Source organism: Trichosurus vulpecula, chromosome 1, assembly GCF_011100635.1.
Source record: "Trichosurus vulpecula isolate mTriVul1 chromosome 1, mTriVul1.pri, whole genome shotgun sequence".
NCBI classification, from domain to species: Eukaryota; Metazoa; Chordata; class Mammalia; order Diprotodontia; family Phalangeridae; genus Trichosurus; species Trichosurus vulpecula.
In genome coordinates this window covers 417,855,154-417,875,080 of record NC_050573.1, presented here as the reverse complement: position 1 = coordinate 417,875,080, position 19,927 = coordinate 417,855,154, and the positions used below count along the sequence as shown (strand labels likewise).

General features: G+C 42.9%; 1 protein-coding gene across 1 annotated transcript in view; it reads right to left on the bottom strand.

Moving 5' to 3' along the window:
- SNX18 (sorting nexin 18) overlaps positions 1-16,820 on the bottom strand; it is a 30,485-nt gene extending 13,665 nt beyond the window's left edge. Inside the window, exon 1 of the mRNA XM_036740760.1 lies at positions 14,985-16,820. Coding sequence (XP_036596655.1) covers positions 14,985-16,653 — 1,669 coding nt within the window. The 5' untranslated portion in view covers positions 16,654-16,820. The remainder of the gene's footprint in view (positions 1-14,984) is intronic.
- Positions 16,821-19,927: the final 3,107 nt, after the last annotated feature.

Genomic DNA, 19,927 nt, shown 5'->3' with positions numbered 1-19,927 from the left:
GGACAACCTATCTCCTCACTACCCGTTCACTCCTCAGTCCTTGGTAATCTGGTTTCTAACTCTAACGGACTGAGGTTAACACTCTCTTAAATAACCAATCTGCCAGACAGCGTTTCTAAATCTTCATTATCTTAGGCTGCTCTGCAGCTTTTGAAATCGGTGACTACTGGCTATTCTTGGATACTCTTTCTTCCCTTGAATTCCCATGACCCTGATGTCTCTTGGTTTTCCTCATACCTATCTGATCATCCCACAAGCACTTCTAATTAAAAAGACTCCCAGAGTTCATTAGCTGCCCCCTACCTCCAAACTTCCCTCTGTCTATTAAGGGCACCACTATCCTTCCAGACACCTGGGTTTATTAACCTGGAAGTCACACTTGACTTTTTCCTCTCAGTGGCCAATCTTGTCATTTGTCCTTCCATCTTCTCTACACTCAAAGCCACCACCCTCCCTGTTCAGACTCTTGGTCCCTATTACCTGACTAGACTTAATAGCCTCTCCTAAGTGATCTACCTATTTTCTGTCTCTCTCTCTCCCTCTCTCCCTCTCTCTCTCCCTCTCTCCCTCTCTCTCTCTCTCTCTCTGCTCAATTCATCCTGACAGCAATTAATCTTTTTATATGACAAGCCTTTTCTCCTGATCAAATAATAGTAATAATTCTAGTGGCTAGCCACTGCCTCTGGAATAAAATATAAACTAGCCTGACATTTAAAGGAGTATGATCTCTATCCACCTCGTTAGATTTATTTCCTATTACCGCCTTCATGAATTTTTATATTCTAGCCAAACTGGACTAATAGTCATTTCTTGAACTTAACACTGGGTCAATCAGCAAACATTTATTAAGCAATGTGTTCTTGGGATCATACATTTAGAGCTGAAAGGGACCTTACAAATCAAATCCAATCCTTTCATTTTACAAATAAGGAAACTGAGGGACAGGAAGGCTAAGACAGATTGTAGGATCATGCAGGTTAAGTTTTGAACTCAGGTCTACCTGACGCAGATCCAATGCTCTCTCCGCTACACTACGGTGGAATGACCTTGACCTCAATGAGGTTTCATGGGGGAATGGTGGGGAGAGAGAGCACAAAACAACAAATCTGAATATTAAGTAAATTCAAAATATATGCAAAGTAGACGCAACAAGCATATGATGTAGATACAATATTTACAAAATGAAAATACAAGATAATTTCCTGGAGGGACTGGGAAAGACATCAGGAGGTGCCAGCACTTGAGCCAAACTTTGAAAAAAGTCAGGGATTCTAAGAAGTCGAGGGGAGAGGAGGGAATGCATTCCAAGCATTAGGGACACAGGAGAGATAGAACGGCTACTATGACTAGAACGCACTACTACTCACATCTGCTTCTCTGAAAGCTTGTTTTCCTTTGAGGGTCAATGGCTCCAATTTTTAGAAAACTCTCTCATTTATTAAGGTGGCGGTGGGTGAAGAGTGGCAACATGGTCAGACCTTTACTTTAGGAAAATCTCTTTGACTATGCTGTGTGGAACATGGTTTAGAGTGGGAAACAACCTAAGACAGGAAGTATTACTAGCCCATATCACCTCTTGCCAGAGAGTAACAGCTTGCCCTGACTCCAGTAAAGTATTCAACTCCTCTGCTCAAAAAGTTTCAGAAGATTCCAGTGATCTAGAAAAAAATCTAAAAAGACCACTGAGATCAAACCTGACTAATACTTAACCTCCAGCTTCAGGGTATCTGCATAAGCTGCAGGCCACCTGTGTCTAAGTCACGATACGTATTCCTTCCTTTTCTCCTTTCTCCAAGGCTCAGCTTACGTGTCACCTCTTCCATAAAAGCCTTACCTGACCTCTACCAGATGGAAGTGTTCTCTTCCTCTCCAAGAGAGTCCCTACCTTGTACTACATTTATTTGTAGATATGTTATTTTCCTGATAGTAGACTGTTAGCTCTTCTTGAGATTAGGGACTAGGTTATTGTTCATCTATAGATTCCTAGCAACTACACTTAATAGGCGATTAATAAGTTTGTTGAAGTATTGAATCAAACTTTCCAGATTATAACCAATTCCTGTTAAAAGAAAACTTTTTACTGTCAAATAAGCAAACTACATTTTCTACTTTGCAAAAACCAATTTTCATCATATATTATATTTGCAAATTAAACAATGTATTAGTTTACTACAAGACTATGAGCAAGCTGATTGACCATATTTATGCTATAACTGCTGTAACTTGTTATATCCTATATGCTCTTGGATATAATTTTTAACATATTGTAACATATTTAACACATGACTCTTTGAAGATATACATATATACATTCACTATTAAATATTCTTAAATATTAGCACAGTTTTGAAATGTTAATTTGAAACATCAAAATTATTTTTGTTCAATATCAAGGACCCATGATTTCAATGCGACTATTCCTTCCATTGACACAAACTGAGATCTTCCTATAAATTAATGTCTTAAAGAGCTGCCTCAAGCTCAATGATGTTAAGTGACTTACCCAAGAATCATGCAAAGATAATAAGTGTCCAAGTATAGATTCAAATCTAGGTTGTCCTGACTCAAAATTCAGTATTCTTTGCTCTCTTTAATCCCTCAGCTGCAGGCTGCCTGCAAAATCCCCCAGCAAGCACCAGATGAAAATGTAATTGAGAAATGTTTAACAAAAAAATTAAAAATTAAAAAATACTGCACAACATAGATGATGCTAATTTGTGATTTTCTAAGACAATACGAGGACTGCAGGGTTTTATTTTACTTGAAAAACGACACCGTTGCACTATACCATGTTCTCTCTCCAAACACACAACTTTCAATAGATTCCTACTACAACATGTCACTGAGATGTGGAGGTAACTGAGTTCTTAAAAGCTATGCCAGTGAAGCACAAGCTTGGCAGTTTCTATCAAGCTGGAAAGGCTTCAAGCACAGCCCTGGTGATGTATTGTATGTCCTTTGTCTAAGGACCAGCCTAAGTTTAGAGACTTTGGCCACAGGGTGATGAATTTTTCAACAACAGAAACACGAAATCTGCCAAAGGAGAGGAAATGACACACCAATGAATGACAAATCCTTAAAATACTGAAGTGAAATATCTATTTTCCTAAACAAGCAAACTCTTTGCCTGATTGCTAAGCTGACTGTAAGACGACAGCTAATCTCTCACACTGAAAAATAATAAACTGCCTGGACAGACCATCAATTAGTTTGTGAATTAAATATAAAAGAAGTTTAACTATCATTCGCCACGTCCTACTCCAACATTTCATAGGGGCATCAGTGTGACCTTGAGCTTTCAAAGGCTCTGCCGATTAAGCATAATATACTCAGGCCTGTCATACCATGTGGAGAAGGCTTCAAACACAGCCCTAGCAATAGCCGGGATCTATCTGCTGAGGAGCAGCCCAATTAGGAACGGACAGGCTTATCAGCAGTACGCCGGCCACTTGGTGATGAATTCTTTAGCCATAGTAACCCATGAAACAAAGAACGAATACAAAATGGTCCTCAATCCTGTGCAGCCCCCTTCTGTTGTTGCAGTGATGGTGGCAGAATCAAGAAAACAGGGGCACAACACTGGGGATCACACGGATCATATAAAAACAGACCCTAAAGGTAAGTCCTTGTAGATGCTGAGTTTACAATATGAATTTGTTTGTAAAACCTTATGGAAGATAATAGAAAATTACATGACAGGGGTTGACACTGAGGTGAGATTCTAATCAATGACAGTTTCTCAATCAACCTGATAATAATAACAGCTAACATTTACATAAAGCCACTGTATGCCAGACACTGTGCTAAACACTATTACTCATTTGATTCTTACAACAACTCTAAGAGGTAGGGGCTACTATTATGTCCATTTTACAGATGGGGAAAGTGAGGCAAACAGGGGTGAAGTGTCTTCAGCCACATCTGAACTCCGGTCTTCTTGCTGCAGGCTCAGCACTCGATCCTCTGTGCCACCAGGTGCTGACTTTTGTCTAAAGGGTACCTTTAGACAACAAAGGACAGATAAAGGACGTTAGCTGGACATGAATAGAACTACCTTGTTGGGAGGAAATAAGCAGCCTCTCCAATTGGTTCCCAGGACTGAAATTCAGATTGTTCAATCAGTGGTCTATAGAAGCAAGCACTGCTAATAACCGCTGGCTCTTCAAATCTTCACAACTGCTTCTTTGCCTGTGGCTGATTTGGGAATGCAGACATCAGGTGTCTCTACCTCAGCAGCTACTTACTGCAAAGGCACATAGCAGAGAGGAACCCAAGGCCACGGTTCCCAGATTTCAATCTCCAGGGGGTACCGATGGGGTACGAGTTCTGGGGCTGATGTGATCTTTGAACATTATGAGGTTCCTGGGGATATGACCAAATGAGATATTTGCAAAGCACTTAGCACACAGTTCCTATTACATAGTGGGCAGTATGTAAATGATAGCTATCATTAACGTTATGATGGAGATGTCCAAAGGAGTACGGGGCGGGGCGTGTGGGGGTGGCGGGGAGAATAAAGAGAGCTTTGGAGAATGCTACTGAGGAACAGAAACTGAGGAAACTATAAATGGAGGTGGCACTCACCTGAGCTGAACATGAAAGCTAACATAAAGTTGAGTTTGAGGACTAGCTACTAGTCAAATTTAGATGGTCTTTAGACTTCACAAAGAGGAATAATAGGAAAGACTAGAAAAGTAACGCCAGATCTTGGAGGGTTTTAAATAGCAGAACAAGAAATCCTCTTCAACATTTCCCATTAGAAACTGAGAGCAATTGAAGGCTTTTGAACAGAAGTGACATGGGTAGTTCATTTGCCAAAAATTATCTTCAGCTTTTTAAAAAAGCATTATTCATCCTTTAACATCTAAAGTAGAATTTTAAAAATATAACTGATTTGTATTTACCTTGAAGATCCAACATCATAGAGTAGAAAGGCTATTAGCTTCATAATCAGAGGACCTAGGTCTGAATCCAGGTTGTGCTCCTTATGGCACAAACTTGGCAGGTAAGCTCATCTTTTGGGGCCTTAGTTTCCTCATCTGCAAAATCTGAGTCTTGAACTAGAGGACTAAGACCATTTTCAAATCAAAATCCTATGATTCTTCCTAGAATTTGAAAGTTAATTCAAATTATCTTCTAACCTACTTTTTTTTCCATTTGCTTAGTTTTTACTGTTGCATTTGGCAATAAGTAATAAGACTGTCGGAGAGCCAATTTTCATGGTTGAGAACATTTTTGCATAAATGAACGATGAGTGGAGTTAATTTGTTAGGCTGCTGGTGCTACTAAAAGATCAGACATATTTGGAGAACAATCAAAATGGTTTCTCCCATCTTCAATAGCAAGATGATTGTGGTTATTGATCTACAGGAATAAGGGAAAAGCAGAGGCAGCAGAGTGGGATAGAATACTTGCTGGTGTCATGGAATTAGGATCTGGGTTCAGATCTGCGCTGGGTAGATCCTGAACAAGTCACTTAATGGCTACAGGCTTCAGGAATCTCCCAAGGGCCTTCCCTGGGAAATCATGAACAGGTTGTGATCTGTGGGGCTCCTAGAGTTTCTCCACATAAAAATCACAAATCCTTTCAGTATTTATGTAATGAAGGAATAAGCCAAGAAAAGACCTTTTTTAAGAGAGCAGAAAGGAGGCAGGAAAACCTACCAAAGAGCACATGGCACCAAGAGAAGATGGTTATAGGACCAAATGAGTAACTGATCATTCATTATGTATTCAGGCATCAAAGAAGGAATCAACATCTTTATCTAATTAGAGGCAGAAGTAATGAATCTTTCTCCCTTCCCCCCATTTCAAAAAATGAGGCTTTACTTGATAAAATTATATTCCAATAAATAGAGCATAAACAAATACCAGAGTACTCAAAGAGATCCATTCCAGGATGACTATATCTTGATTAGTGTAATTAAAACTGCTTGAATTATTTTTTGGCCTGTGAAATTGATATTAAATTGATATTAGGGATATCATATAGGGTGAAACAATAAACTTTAAAAAAAAAAGAAACTGGTTTATTCTAAGATTTCTTTCAGTTGGCCATGTCAACATTCTAAGCTCAATGATATAAAATATAAAACACCAAGTAGAATAAACCTTTATTATCACAACTGCAGAATAATGAAACTTTCTTCGAGGGCAGCAGTAGCAAGTATATCACATCACAGAGTCACAGAATTTGATAACTGAAGGGAACCTTGTCCATCACTGGAGTAAAAAGATGTACTGTCACACTGTAGGTTTCATTCTCATGGCTTCCAGGCCATTTCCCCCTTAAGATGAGTATTAAAAAAAGAGTCAACTGAAAAATCTTCACAATCTCCCCCAAACTGGCTATGGGGAAATGAGTTTGATTAGGTTGGACCCAAAGACAAACAAGTAATTTAAATTTCACATCCTAACTAAGGAGCTCTTCTCATTTAGATTTTGCTCTTCTATCCAAATCTGGCTATTTCTGGGCTCTACAAGCCTGGGAGGTTTCGAAGCATGGCTGGATTTGCAGGAGGCTACACTCACTGGGCCTGCTCAGTGAACGCAAGACATGGCCTGAGACCAATTTATGGCTCTAAATCTTTTTAGCTTAAAGGTCTCAGGAACTAAAATGAGGAAACCAGACATCTTAGCCATCTCTCTCTTCTTCATCTCCTATCACTCTGGTGCCACCTGCACTTTCTCTTCTTTCTCCCGTTTCACATGAAGCCGCCTCACTCATTACCAAGGCTAACCCCCTCTACTTGTTTAAGTGATCTCATTTTACCTCTTCCTCAACAGACTGCCCCCTCTGTCATCCCTACTCTCACTTATTTTCAATCTCTTCCTGTTTACTTGCTCTTCTACTGTCTACAAAAATGCCCATCTTTCCCTTATCTTAAAAACAACACTGACTTGACAAGTGCCCCCATTCCTACTATCATCTTAAATCCCTTCTGCCCTTTGTAGCTAAACTCCTTGAAAAGACCTCAGGTGCCTCCATTTTCCCTTCTCTTATTCTCTTCTTAAGCCCTTACAATCTAGTTTCTGATGTTATCATTCCAATGAAACTGCCTTCTCCACAGTTAGTAATGGTCTTAGTTGCCAAATCCACAGAATGGCCTTTTCTCAATCTTCGTTATCCTTGAACTCTGCAATCTTTGGCACTGGTGATCACTCTCTCCTTGATCTCTCTAGGTTTTTGGGACACCACTCTCTTCTGGTTTTCTTCCTACCTATCCTTTGCTCATCTAAATCATGCCCTCTCATCACAGGTGTCCCTCAGGGTTTTGTCCAGGGCTCTCTTCTCTCATCCCTCTATACTACTTCACTTGGTGAGCTCGTCTGCTCCCACGTTAAATGGATTGATTTAATTGCTATCTTTATGCTGATGATTCTCAAATCTACCTCTCTACCCCCAATCTCTCTGCTGATCTCTAATCTCCCATCTCTGACTACTTTTCAGACATCCCCAACTGGAGTCCAGAGAGCATCTTAAATTCAACATCTCAAAAGCACAACTCATGATCTTCCCCCCAAATTTCCTCCAGCCCCCACCTTCCCTATTACTGCAGTGGGTAACACCATCCTCAGTCCCTCAGGCTCAAAACTCAGGAGTCATCCTGGATTCCTCACCATCTCTCACGCCCCACATCCAAGCTCTTGCCAAGATTTCACCTTTGTGATATTTCTCAAATACATCCCCTTCCCTCCTGATGCTGCCACCACCCTGGTTCAGGCTCTCATCTCCTCATGCCTGGATGATTGCAATAGCCTAATGATGGGTGTGCCTGCCTCAAGTTTCTCCCTACTGCAATCCAACCTCCAATCAGTCACTAAAGTGATTTTCCTAAAACACAGGTTAGATCACATCACACCCCCTACTCAAACTTCAGTGCCTCCCTACAGCCTCCAGGAGCAAATACAAAACGCTCTGTTTCGGCATTCACAACCAAGCACCATCCTATATTTCCAGTCTTCTTACACCTTGCTCTCCAACACAGTCTTTAATCTACTGACACTGGCCTCCTGGCTGTTTCATGAGTGTGACCCCATCTCTCGCCTCTGGACATTTTTTCTGGCTATCCCTATGCCTGGAATGATCTCCTCTGTTTCAATTACTGAGCTCCCTGGCTTCCTTTAAGTTCCAACTAAAATATTCCTTTCTATAGGAAACCCTCTTCAACCTGTCTGAATTCCATTGCCTTCCCTTGGTTAATCATTTCCTATCTATCCTGTAGATAGCTTGCTTTGTATATATTTGGTTTTTAGTTATAGGATTTATATAGGCCATTTTTAGTTACAGGATTTCATAAGAAAGATTGGGCAAGATCTAGAAGAAGCTGAAAACTTGCTTAGAAAGAAATTATCTCTCTGTAATTTCATTACTCCTGTTTGAATAGCTAAGGAAGCTTGATTCATGAAGCAAATATTAAGGACCCCTGTGAAGGGACCACGGAAATGCAAAATGAAGAAGCAGCAAGCCCCTGCTCTGATGGAGACTACAGTCTAATAACAGTTTAATTCTGCTCATGGTCCAAACCTTGATATAACCAAGATATAACTTTACTTTTATACTTTCCCTGAGAAGACTGATATTTGCATTCAGTTATTGAACATAATCGAGTTTTCCACAGCAACCTGTTACATATTCATAAGACCACAAATGACATTTTCATATTCTTAGGGATTATCCCTTCTTTAACAATTCCCCAAAAAGTAAGCATAAAACTTTGAAGACCTATTATGAAACAGCTTTAATATTAACCAGACTTAGATACACCGAAAATCAAACCATATCTCACAAAAAAAATCACATGTAATAAATGCCTGACATTTTACTTAGTTCACTGTTAGTCCTTCAGCACTTTATAAAGTTATAAAGAGTGTAAAATATGAAATATCACTTTACCAAAGAAAAAACTATGACACACCACGGTCAAGTCAGTATTATGGGTAAGAGTAATGACAAGGTCAGAGTCAGTTAACAGTTTAATATTAAGGCACTAACAAGAGAGACTGATTCCCTGCTTATTCAAAGTGAATAAATGATCAACAAACATCTCTTAAGCACCTACTAAGAGCCAGGAACTGTGTACTAAGTTCTGAGAATACAAAGAAAGACAAAAAGTAGTCCTTGCTTTCAAGCTGTTCACATTCCAAAGGGGGGGGGGGGATACAACATGTAACTAACTAGGTATATACAAGAGAGAATGAAAAACCGAGTTCCACTCTGATGTCCCAAAAATTAGGGTAAATAAACTACTTTCCTCCAGATAGGCTCATGTGGGAAAGAAATATTAACTGATGAAAAAAATCTGAAACCTCTGGTCTGGCTTAGGAAACCATGATTTCCCATTTCTAACACCAAAAATGAGAACTATATATGTAACAACTTTAATACGAGTAAAATATCAAGTATCAGTCTACCAGGCAGAAGAGTACTTATTTGCAATTTTGATCCTCAAACTTTAATAGGTCTATCACTAGCCATAAATTCTCAAGAGCTGGTTTATATTGTCTGAATGCTGATGTGAGGGCAGCTTCGTAAAATTATCCATTAGAGGAGTGCCTTAAAGGCTAACCCCTTCAAGGAAGATCTATGCCTATTTCATTTCCCCAATGTCTTATCTAAAGGGTACAGGGAAAGAGTACTTGGGTTTCTTATGTAATCAGAAAACTAAGTGGAGGGTAGATTAGGAAAGAACAGATTTGCTGAAAAAGAATGTGAAAGCAGTGGAAAGAACCCTAGGCAAATCATTTCTTCTTCTCTAAGCTCAGTTTCCTGATATATAAAATGATGGAGTTGGATGATCTCTAAAGCTACTTCTTACAGAACCAAAGGAAGCTTCCTATCCTGGTCTTTGGGATCAAAGTTCAAGGTCTAAGATCTAACAGTGCTTTCTCTTCCCTTAAGGCAAGGTGTTCTGGAGCCCTTTGGCAGAATGGAGAAGCCTATAAACCTCTTCTAAGAATAATATTTTTAAATTCATAAAATAAACAGCATAGAATTACAAAAGAAATCAATTACATTGAAAGAGTTATCAAAAAAAATTTTTTTTAAGTTCAAAGACCCCCAGGTTAAGAACTCCTTTCCAAAGAGTTAAGCAGGAACTTTTTTTTTTAAAAGCCCACACCAACCAGACACCTTAAAGGAATCAACATCTCTGATAATCCAATTAGGGAGAAGTAGCTAATCTTCCCCTCCCCCTTTCAAACCTGGAGAGGTTACTAGATAAAATAATTCTATTCCAATAGGGAATTTTAAACATAATTATTTAAATTGCATCGTTTGTTGGGTTTTTCTCACTACCAAAAGTAAAGTTAAGGCCTCTGGAGTGATCGGAGGTTCTTTCAAAGTTCTCAAGAGTATAGATGCATTCTGGGAATAACTCTTGAATCTCTGAAAAAAATGGAGCTTCTCTTTACAATCACAATTTTGAATATTTCTATAAAGTTTTATCTAAGTACACGAAAAGTGGTCCATCAGAATTCCTGGAAGACAGAGTTAAATGGCTCTGTGTCCCAAAAGCATAGCTTAGGGTAGCAAATTCCAAAGCTACCTAATGTAAGGACCAGAAGATGCTGACCTTACAGAAGTTAGAGACAGTGCTGTACCTTAGGGGCTACACTCTGGAAAAATTAAACTGTCTCCCTAGCTTTCTTCTAGATTCACCTCAAGTCTCCCTTTCTGCAGAAGGCTCATTATCCTCCCCACCCTAGAACCTTCCCCTTGCACATTAACTTACACTTAATCTCTATTTTGTAATAGTTATTTGCATGCTGTCTCCCCTGTAAAACAGTAAAGACCTTCAGAAAGGGACTGTCTTTTTTGCCTTTCTTTAAATCCCCCGCACTTAGCATGCATCTGACACACCGTAAGTACTTAATAAATGTTCACTGACTGAGAGCTGGTAGAGATTTTATACCACTGGCTCTGCTTGACAGCAATAATCAATACTTTCCCCACAACAACCTTGTGACATAGTGTATTATCCTCCCAATTAAGGACACTGAGCTCAATGAGTTTAAGATGTTCGTTTCCTAACATGTGGCTGGCAGGTGGCAGGCCTGACCTTGAAACCACATTTTTTAAAGCCAACTCCAGAGCTCTTTCCATACCACCTTGCCATCTCTCATAAATATACTGTTCCTAATAAAAGTAATATTCCAAATCTCCATTATTGCTGTGACAACTAGAAAGCCAGCCTCAGACACTTCCCAGCTGTGTGATCTTGGGCAAGTCACTTAAATCTACTTGTCTCAATTTCGTCAACTAAAAATAAGGATAATAACAGCACTTACATGCAACAGTTGTTGTTAGGATTGAATGAGACAATATTTGTTAAAAAACCACTTAGCATAGTGCCTAGCACATAGCAGGTACTACATAAAATGTCAGCTATTAGATAACATCTAGCCATTGATGTGGAGCAGAAGTGTCAAATATGCAGCTCTCCCCACTGCTGGGCAGAACCAAATTAAAATGCAAAAATACAATAAAGCGTGTTAATTTGTGGTTTTCTAATAAGTCAATACGTGGCCTGCAGAGATCCACTTCCGTTTGAGTTTGACGCTACTGACGTTGACAATATTATTCTAACGTTAACACCACGCTTAACGAAAGTCTCCAATGATATATCTGGAAGGAGAAATGGAAAAAATAAAGGATGTGTGTTGATAATTTACTTAATGTTAATGAGGAGGTTCTAGCAATATACTAATCCAGGTCTTAAAAACAGAACCATAGAACAAAGTCAGAAAAGACATAAGATATCCAACCCCCTTATTTCACAAATGAGGAAATCTGACGCTAATAAAGATGAATTGACTTGCCTAAGACACAACTGGTAAATGGTAGAGCTGGACCCAGTCCTCTTGACCCCCAGTCTGTTGCTTTCCATTACACTGATACAAGATTCCATCTGGCTTTGTCCTCTGCCTTTTATGAATGACTTGGTTGGAGACAGAAAGTTGGGATTAAGAGCAATATAATGGATAAAAAAAATCAAGATCTAAAAAAATCAACAGACTAAGACACAAAACCTGAAGCTAACGAGATAATACTTTAAAGTAGGATAACTCTTAAACTTAAAGTAGGATAATGTAATGGCCTGAATAAGTTTTAAAAAGCCCAATAATTTATACAAATACAGGATCAGAGAGAAAAAGTCCAGAGGGTTTTAGCTTATCTTAAATTCAATATACGCTAACTTAGAAAAACGCTGACACTATCTTGAACTATACATTAACATGAAATATAGTGACCAGAGGAAGAGATAACACTATATACATCCAATCAGTGACTTTGAACTAAAGGGTCCCAGTCTTCTGATTCTATTAATATCCAATTCCAATTTGGTCCCACTGATCAGGCCACATCTTAAGTACAGTTTTTAAGTCTAGGTACCATATGTTAAGGAGGGGTCATAAAAGACTGGAGTGAATCCAGAAGTTTTACAGAATCTGGACACAATGTTACATGAGGGTGAATGGTTAGCCTGAAGACAAGACAGAGAGGGCACACGATCATAAGATTTAAAGTTGGAAGGGACCTTAGCTGTCATCTATTGTCATCAGGTAAGTCCAAGAGCCCTGAAACACCAGTGCCCCACAAACCACTGGCTCTGCTCCATCCCCCAATCACCATCCAAAGAAACAATCTCTGTGAGGGAGAAGCCAGACATCCTCTGCCACCACCAGCACCAAAAGCTGACCAACCGCCAACAGTGGGCTGGTAAACCTAAGATCCTAGGGAACAAAAGCTTGCCACTATCTCAGCTTCCCTCCTCTCCCCATACCTGCTTCCAACTCTACCCACTGACATCATCAAGGAAACAAATCTTGTGGAGGTGTGACTGGCAACTGCCTCAGAAGGAACTCCAGCCCCCTATCTTAGGTAACCACAGCTACTTAAGACACAGAAAAAAAAAGTTCTCAGTAACAAAAGTCCTTGGCACTGTCAAATGGCTCAACATAAGGTTTTATTAATGAAAATGACACTCAAGATAATGCATTACCATATGCCTCGCTGCTGCACTCTAAGGACCACCAGGCTTTTCCATCTGACTTGCAGTTGAAAGCTATGTGTTGTCTCCCCTTATTAGACTGTGAGCTTCTTGAGAGCAGAAGCTGCCTTACTTTTTCCTTTTTGTATCCCCAGCACTTAGAAAAGTGCTTTGTGCAGTGTAAACAACAAATTCCTTTTCATTCACTCATCTACTTTAACCCTCTCATTCTACAGATGAGGAAGTGGAAGGTCCAGGGAAATTAAGTGACTTGCCTAAGTTCACAAAGGTACTAAGTGGCAGAGTCTATATCCAAATTCACTGCCCTTTCCACTTCTGCCATGCTGTCTTCAAATAGCCAAGAGTCTGGCTGGTGGAAATGACTTACTCTCCACAACTCCTGATGACAGATGCAGTCGATACAAGTTACAGAGTCCCTACAACATTAACAATTAAATTGGTCCCAAAATTCAATCAAGTGAGAGCTCCCTGTCAGAAATGCAGACAATTTCTGCTTTAGGTGGGAAGACTGGACTTGAGGTTCTTTCCATGAGGTGTTAGTTCACACTATATTATGTGCCTCATTTTCCTGAATACCATTCAATACAAATTGTGTTCACTTAGACTGTGAACTCCTTGAGGGGAGGGATAGCCTTTTCCCTCCTCAGTGCTTAGAAATGTTTATTGGATTACCTGTAAAGCGAGAGAGTGACCACCAAAGTTTTACAGCAATAAACTGATGACCCTATGATTCTTAAACTCCAGTCCAAGGCACTTCTCAATCTGGTTCCAGTCTATCTTTAATCTACTCCCACCCAAAATAGACTGGTAGCTGTTCTGAATTCTACTTATTCCACTTACTCTGCCCTTTGTCTCCAAGGCTAAATGCACCTCCTTTCTAAATCTTCACCTCCAGATGCCCATCAATTGGGAAATGGCTGAATACACTGTTCTATTATGACTATGGTGGAATACTATTGTCCGCTCATAAATGAGGGGGATGGGTTCAGAAAAACCTGGAAAGACTGTATGAACCGATGCAAGTGAGAAGAACCAGGAGAATACCGTACACAGTAACAGCAGTATTGCAGATGATCGACTGTGAACAACTAAGCTATTCTCAGCAGTACAACGATGCAAGACAATTCTGAATGACTTATGACGAAAAATGCTATCCACCTACACAGCAAGAACTGATGGAGTCTGAGTGCGGGTTGAAGCATAATTTTTTCATTTTTTCTTTTTACCCCTTTCTCTTTTGCGAAACGGCTAATGTGGAAATATGCTATGCATGATTCCGCATATATAACTATCACATTTGTCTCAATAGTTATGGGAGGGGTGCCGGGGAGGGAATTCAGAACTCAAATTTTTTTTAAAAATGTTAAAAATAATAAATTTGAAATTAAAAAAGAAAAAAGAAATCTTCACCTCTGTTTACAAAACTTTTTTGTTGTTGTTCGGGGGTTTTCTTGGCAAATATATTAGACTGGTTTGCCAATACCTTCTCTATCTAGCTCATTTTACAGATGAGGAACTGAGGCCAACAGTGGTAAGTGACTTGCTCAGGATCATATAGCCAGTTAAGTGTGAGGCAGATTTGAACTCACGAAGCTGAGTCTTCCTGATTCCAAGCCCAGTCCTCTACCACAGCCTATGGTGCTCAGGGGTTAGTGACTCGACTTGCCAACAGCCACACAGCCAGTCTCTGTCAGAGGCAGGACTCTAACTCAGGTCTTTGGGTTCCCAGCTCAGACTTGCCATTTATTACGTTATGATGCCCCTGCATGATGGGCACTGCCTAACGATAACAACAGAAAGTGGTGACCCCAAGGACCGAGCAACTAATACACTAGACACTTTAGTAAGCAAACCCCTATCTGTTTCCTGACCTGTGAGAGAGCCATTGCCAAGCAATTCCTCCAACATCACCCAGCAAGCATTCAACCCGGACAACCTAAGACATTCTGTGGAAAAGGAACAGCACTCTACCTTTCTGAACGTGAATGATGTCGGGAAAGTTGGCCAGATGTCCCTGATACAGCGCTAACAGATCCATCACCGGGTCCAGGTCCTGCCGCGGCTGCTCCGCAAAGAGCTCTCCGATGGCGTCGTAGGCATCTCCGGTGAAGGCAATGGCCTGATTCAGGCCCACGGAAAAGGCCTGCTGGTCCAGTTCAAAAGCTTGGCTGAGCCCTCGGAAGGACTGTCCCACCTTCTGGTACTCCTTCTTGAAGCCCGTCACCTGCTTCCTGGCAAACTCGTTGGCCGTGTGGTTGAGCTGCAGGGCGCTGTCGTCCATCTTCTTGGTGAAGCTCTTGAAGCCGTCGATCTTGCTCTCCACCTCCTGCAGGTCCAGGGCGGCCGCCGAAGGGGTGCTCAGCGTCAGAAAGAAGTTGGCTCCCACCATCTCGTCCTTCTCCGCTTTCCTCTTGCCCTGCTTCCAGGCCTTCTCGTCCGTGCTGCTGCTGCAGGTCAGGAAGTGCTGGAAGACGTCGCACTGGGCCAGCACCGGGTGGCTGGCCATGTGGTTCATCCACCAGATGAGGCCTTTCCTGCGCTTGGAGATGAAGTCCTCCTCGAAGCGGCCCGTGGCCTGCTTCTCGGGCAGGTGGGGCACCGAGATGACCGGGAACTTCTCGGCCAGGCGGGCGTAGAGCCAGTCGAAGTGCTTGTAGCGCCGGTGCACCGGCACCTGGGTGTGGGTGGGCACCAGCTTGTACGAGATGTAGCTCTTCATGCCTTTGAACTTGGTCTGCTTGGTGGGGTCGTCGATGGTGCACTGGAACGGGTAGGGGTTCTCCTGCCACTCGGGGCCGTAGGGCCCCAGCACCACGCACAGCTTGTCCCCGTCCTTCACGAAGCCCGAGGCCTCCCCCAGCACGAAGGCCTCGCCGCCGGACTTGACGAAGGTGGAGAAGCGGTTCAGGTTGCGGCTCACCGTGGCCGAGCTCTTGGCCCCCGACGGCGGGGGCGGGTGCTGGGGGTGCGCGTGGGCCGCGCCGCCCCGGGAGCCCAGGGACAGGTCGGAGCGCGTGGACAGGCGGTAGCGCCCGGGCGCGCAGCCGCCGCCGCCGGAGGACGAGCCGTCGTAGTCCGGGTAGGAGCCGCTGCCCAGCGCCCCGGGCTCGTCGGCCACGGTCGAGCTGTCGTCCCACTCGTCGTCCCAGTCGTCGTCGCTGCCCTGGCTGGGCTGGTAGCCGCCGCCGCCGTAGAGCGGCTGCGCCGGCGAGGGCTGCAGGGCCCCGCTTGCCGCGCCGTACGGGTAGCCGGCGGCGGCCGGGGGCGGCTGCTGCACCGGCTGGAAGCTGTCGGAGGGCAGCGGCTTGAAGGAGCTCGCCAGCGACAGCCCGAGCGGCGCGGCCGAGGACGCGGTGGCCGCGGGCGGGGGCAGCGGCTCGAAGCCGCCGGGCGGCACGTTGGCGTAGCGGGCCGCCGGGCCGTGGCTGTCGCCGCTGGGCGCGCTCGGGGGCTCCGGGGCGCGGATCACCTGCACGTAGGAGGCCGGGAAGAGCCCGCGGTCGCCGCGGCTGTTGACCCCCTCCAGCCAGCCCTCGATGTCCTGCTCGCTGCACAGGCTCAGCACCTCGTGCTCGCGCAGGGAGATCTCGCCCGGGTTCTCCGACCTGAAGTCGTACAGCGCCCGGGCGCGCAGCGCCATGGCCCCGGCGCCCTCGACCCGCTCGCCCGTCCGTCCGTCTGGGGTCCTCCGCCCGGCCCCGGGCTACTGCCGGCGCGAGACAGGCAGGCTCCGCGGCGCCCGCCCTGCGCCGCCCGTCCCGTCTCGTCCCGGGGCTCGGCTGCGCTCGGGTCGCTGCGCCCGCTCCCCTCCGGCTCCCCTCGCAGCAGCGGCGGCGGCGGCAGCAAGAGCAACAGCGCTCAGTCCCCGCTTCTCCGCCGCCGCCGCGGGCTTTGGGGGCGGGGGCGCCACAGCCTCCCACGTCCCCAGCTTTGCTAATCCACGGCCGAGAGGAGCGGGGCCAGGGGAGAGCAAGCGATCGCAGAGTGGCTCCCTTGCTGCGTCCGCGCGGCTCGCTCCGAGGAGGCGGAGGCGGAGGCGGTGGCGGCGGCGGCGGCGGCACGGTTCCCAGGCCACCGCTGCCCCCTGCTGGACAAATCCTGCAGCTCGTCACCGGGTTAGAGGAAGCGGGGGGGGGGTTTCTTATGGATCGTTCCTGGGTGCCAAGGAGGTTTTTGTTGTTGCTTTTACCTGCCTGGTTAAAATATGTAAAAAAAAACCACTTAAATGTAAACTTAATTAACTTATAATTTAATTTACGTGTAAAAAATATGACAAGGAATGCAAGTATCAAGCTCTCACTCCTATTCATCTTGATTAACCAACTTTCTGGGAATGGTCTGGTGAGTTAGCACGTAATTGAGATAATAGTATGTGTCAAAATTAAATTATCAATTGTCCTGGATTCTTAGCCTGGGATCCACCTACTGTCCCTTAATAGATTTTGGGGGCGGTGTCATGAACTTGGATGGAAAATATATAGACATACACACATATTCATTTAACCTCTCACTGAAATTTAGCATCTCCTTCAATAATTTAAAAAACATTTTTCTTAGATTCAGATTGTCAAAGGAATCTATGACACAAAATAGGTTAAGAACCTTTGATTTGAAAAGAAAGGGGGGAGGGGGGGAGATCAGACCATGGGCAAGATAATTGCTCAGTGTTAGTGAATTAATAGCTTACATTTTTCTAGTCCTTTGCAAAGTACTATATACATTTATATATAATTTATATTTGTAGGCATTTACATATTTATATTTACTATATATTTATGTACTTGCATGTATATATACATATATATACGCATATGTATGTATATATGAGATTATACTTCCTGTAATCTAATTTAGAGTAGAGAAGTGGATACTGATGAATGGGCCTCAGTTTCCTCATCCTTAAAATGAGAAAATTGAACCATATAATTTATAAGGTACCTTTTAGTGCTGAGTTCTACCTTAATGACTTAATGTCACCCCCTCCCCCCCAGGGGCCGGTTTCCTCGTCTGTGTAATGCAGGGTTAGACTGCATGGCCTCTGAGGTCCCTTTCAGCTCTTGATCTATATCCCTATGAATAATGACGGATGACTTCTGCTGCTAACTAGTGCTGTCCAAATAGGTCAGCTTCCTTTCACAACCTCCTTACGCACAGCAATCTATTTCTTTGTTGGCTGGATGGCCACAGTGTTGCTTTTGGCTATAGTGAGCAAAGCTTGCCATTGACAATTATATAGCCCAGTGACAGGAATGCTGTTTGACAAAAGTAGGAAAGATACGATATGTGTGGTACCTATTAAAAATGTGCACACACCTAGCTCAGCCCAACAGAAAATGGTCTACTATAAGTGTGGGCAGAACCAAAAAGAGCCTTCCTTTTCCATGAAAAGTAGGAGCCTCTATTATTGCCTCTTTCCCTTGTGTACAGCTCTTCTTAGATTATATTTGATGAAGGGAGAGGGATGGTGTCTCCATGAGACCTTATTACCGCGGGCCCCCCCCCACCCCACCGCCCACAATGCCCAGCACACAGTATGTGTTTAATAAAAGCGTGGTGTTGTTATATGTTTTTGACTTCCAGCTTATCTCCATTGATTTCACCTACACTCTGGCCCTGCTCATCTTTCTCCCACTGGAACTGAACTGCCACCACTGAAGCTCAGGATCTGATGGTGAGCGTTCATCTTATCTTACCTGGTACAATGCTCCCAGTCCCAACTTCTGGTCACAGGTATGTGTTGTCTTTCCACATTTGAATGTAAGCTATTTTTTAACAGGGACTATCTTACTTGTTTGGAGGAAGGAAGGAAGGAAGGAAGGAAGGAAGGAAGGAAGGAAGGAAGGAAGGAAAATGTATAAATATATATATATATATATATATATATATATATATATATATATATATATATATATATATATATATATACACATGTTGAATTTGTGATCAGAAGACCTGGGTTTACATTGCAGCTCTGCTACTTATTATCAATGAGTCAAATCAACAAGCACTTTAGTGTTACTAGATACTGTGTTAAGTGCTGCATACACACACACACACACACTCTCTCTCTCTCTCTCTCTCTCTCTCTCTCTCCCTCTCTCTGAAAATAGTCCCTGCCTCCTGAAGTTTATATTATAATGAGGGAGATAGCATTTGTATAAAGCGTCACCTACAGAGTAGATATAAGGTAACCCTTAGAGAGGAAGGCAGTAGCAGCTGGAGTGTCATCAAACAAATCCCTTTTTGTCCTCTGGTCTTCAATTTCCCTGTCTATAAAATGGGAAAGTTGGAATACGTGATCTTTAAAGTTTGGTTTTTTCCCATCTCTAAATCCTGTGATCCTGAGTTTATAACTTCTGCTAATTAACCATACTGCTAGTCATTGAATTCTAAGTCAGTATTTCAAGTTGTCGGCACTAAGGTCCAGTGTGAAGTTAACCAATCAGATCTATTACATTTGAGTGCTTAATGAACCCAGCTGGTTCCTAGTGATCAGATTCCCTGACAATGAGTCATCTCAGAACAAACTCTTTTCCTTCTTTAAACTATTGAACTAGTGGATAAATGGTGGGATTTTATAGGGTCAGGAAACAGGAAATCTTGGACTAGGCAAGTCTGATCCCTCTTTCAAAAGAAAGGTAGGAATTAATTGAATCAATCATCAACCACCTCTCCCATCTTACTTAAAGTAACCAGGAAGTTAGATCCCCTCTGTGACGGAGATTCACAATCAATCAGTCAGGACCCACCACCTGTACTGAATTGGTCTAGGGCATAAAAGTAGATTTGAAAAGTCTGTAATCAGTCTTGGAAGGAGTAAGCTATTGAATGAAATGAAATGATAGGGAGTAGGGGGTGGGGAGAAGTATCAGGATTGATTGAAGAGACAGCCCTGTGGATAAAAACGCCAAGCA